Source organism: Myotis brandtii, unplaced genomic scaffold (assembly GCF_000412655.1).
Source record: "Myotis brandtii unplaced genomic scaffold, ASM41265v1 scaffold138, whole genome shotgun sequence".
NCBI lineage: Eukaryota > Metazoa > Chordata > Mammalia > Chiroptera > Vespertilionidae > Myotis > Myotis brandtii.
Window position 1 is genome coordinate 1058061 of NW_005354915.1, and position 1579 is coordinate 1059639.

General features: G+C 66.5%; 1 protein-coding gene across 1 annotated transcript in view; it reads left to right on the forward strand.

Annotated features, from left to right (window-relative positions):
* Nucleotides 1–1269: 1269 nt before the first annotated feature.
* The window catches only part of TSPO (translocator protein (18kDa)), a 3735-nt gene continuing 3425 nt past the window's right edge, over nucleotides 1270–1579 (forward strand). Inside the window, exon 1 of the mRNA XM_005860669.2 lies at nucleotides 1270–1579. This exon is cut by the window's right edge and continues 1 nt beyond it. Coding sequence (XP_005860731.1) covers nucleotides 1400–1579 — 180 coding nt within the window. The 5' untranslated portion in view covers nucleotides 1270–1399.

The window sequence follows — 1579 nt, forward strand, 5'->3', positions numbered from 1 at the left end:
AGAAAGTGCTCGCTGCCTTCCAGCCCCTTCTTCCCCAGGCCCCGGGTCAGGGTGCCCCCTCTGAGGCTGTGCCCCGCCCCCACCCAGCAGGCTGGGATGTACGTTTACTGAACTGAATCCAGCGTGTGGCTTCTTATCTCATGCAAACAGACACCCCCAGATTCTCCACCAGGGGTCGCGGTGTGTCAGGGGTGCTCAGCCCCTCCTTTGGTGATGGGGAAGCGGACGCTGAGCCAGGGGTGCTGAGGGGCTGAGGGTGCCCGCAGCAGGTCCGGGCAGAGCCGGCCCCAGAGGCCCAGCCTGGGTCCCGGCCCGTAGTGTCTCTCTGGACTCTCAGCCCCAGGGAGCAGCTCAGCCTTCCAGGAGCATGGCACGCTGCCGGGCACCCAGTGGGTCCTCAGCGCAGACCCTGGTGCTGCTGGGCAAGGGGCGTGGCCACCAGCATAACGGAGAAGCGATGCCTGGGTCCCCAGCTCTGGGGTGGCAGCTTCCCGGCCCCAGGCAGAGCCGTCCTCACCCTGAGCCCTGCCCTGCCGTCCAGCCCCGACTCTTGCTAACTCCTCCCCTTCCCACTCACCACTGGCAGGAGCGGGTTTTGACGAGGCCAGGCGTGACCCCGGGCAGGCTGCTCCCCTCTCTGGCACCGGAAGGGAGGGTGACTGTAGGGTGTGCACAGGCCCCACACTGGGCTGGGCCCAGGTAGGCCAGGCTGATGTCCCATTTTACAGAGGGAAACACTGAGGGCAGCCCAGACAGTTTAAGGGATTTGCCTGAGGTCACAGGGAGTCCGTGGGAAGCCAGGAATGAGCCAAGCCCTGTCTGCTGCCAGTTGCCCAGGGAGTGGATGAGAAGTTCTAGAACCTAAAGCACAGGGTGTGGACTGGCGCAGGCCTCCCAGCCCCCCGGCTGGCACTCGGCCTGGGGAGGAAAGGCTGGGAAGCCTGCTTGGTGGCGGGGGCCCAAACTGGCCTGACTGAGGTGGCAGAGCGGAGGGCTCACCTGTCTGGGGACCCAAGGCCAAGGCAGAGGTGAGAGCACAGGACCCTGGCAGCTGGGGCAGGAGCTGAGGGGGCACCGACAGTGGACGGGCACCTGGGAGGCTCCCACAGTCAGGGCAGCTTCTGGGTGCGGGAGGAGTTTGGATGGAAATGTGTTCCCTGGCGCCCGGGGGCTGGGAGGGCAGGGCTGCAGGTGTGAGCCAGGCTGCCCCCCCCCCCTTGCCTCCCCTCCCATCTTCCCTTCAATTGAGTGATGAGGGGCTGGTACCGGATCCACCCCAGGACTTTTGGTGACCCCGGGTTTGCACACAGCAGGTTCTTGGGAATGCGCAGTGAGGCCCAGCCTCTCACCGGGCCCTGGTTTCTCTTTCAGAGCTTCCAGAACAGCAGCCAGAGCAGCGATGGCCCCGCCCTGGGTGCCCGCCGTGGGCTTCACGCTGGCGCCCAGCCTGGGGGGCTTCCTGAGCTCCTACCACGTCCGCGGAGAGGGCCTCCGCTGGTATGCCAGCCTGCAGAAGCCCTCGTGGCACCCGCCCCGATGGACGCTGGGCCCCATCTGGGGCACGCTCTACTCGGCCATG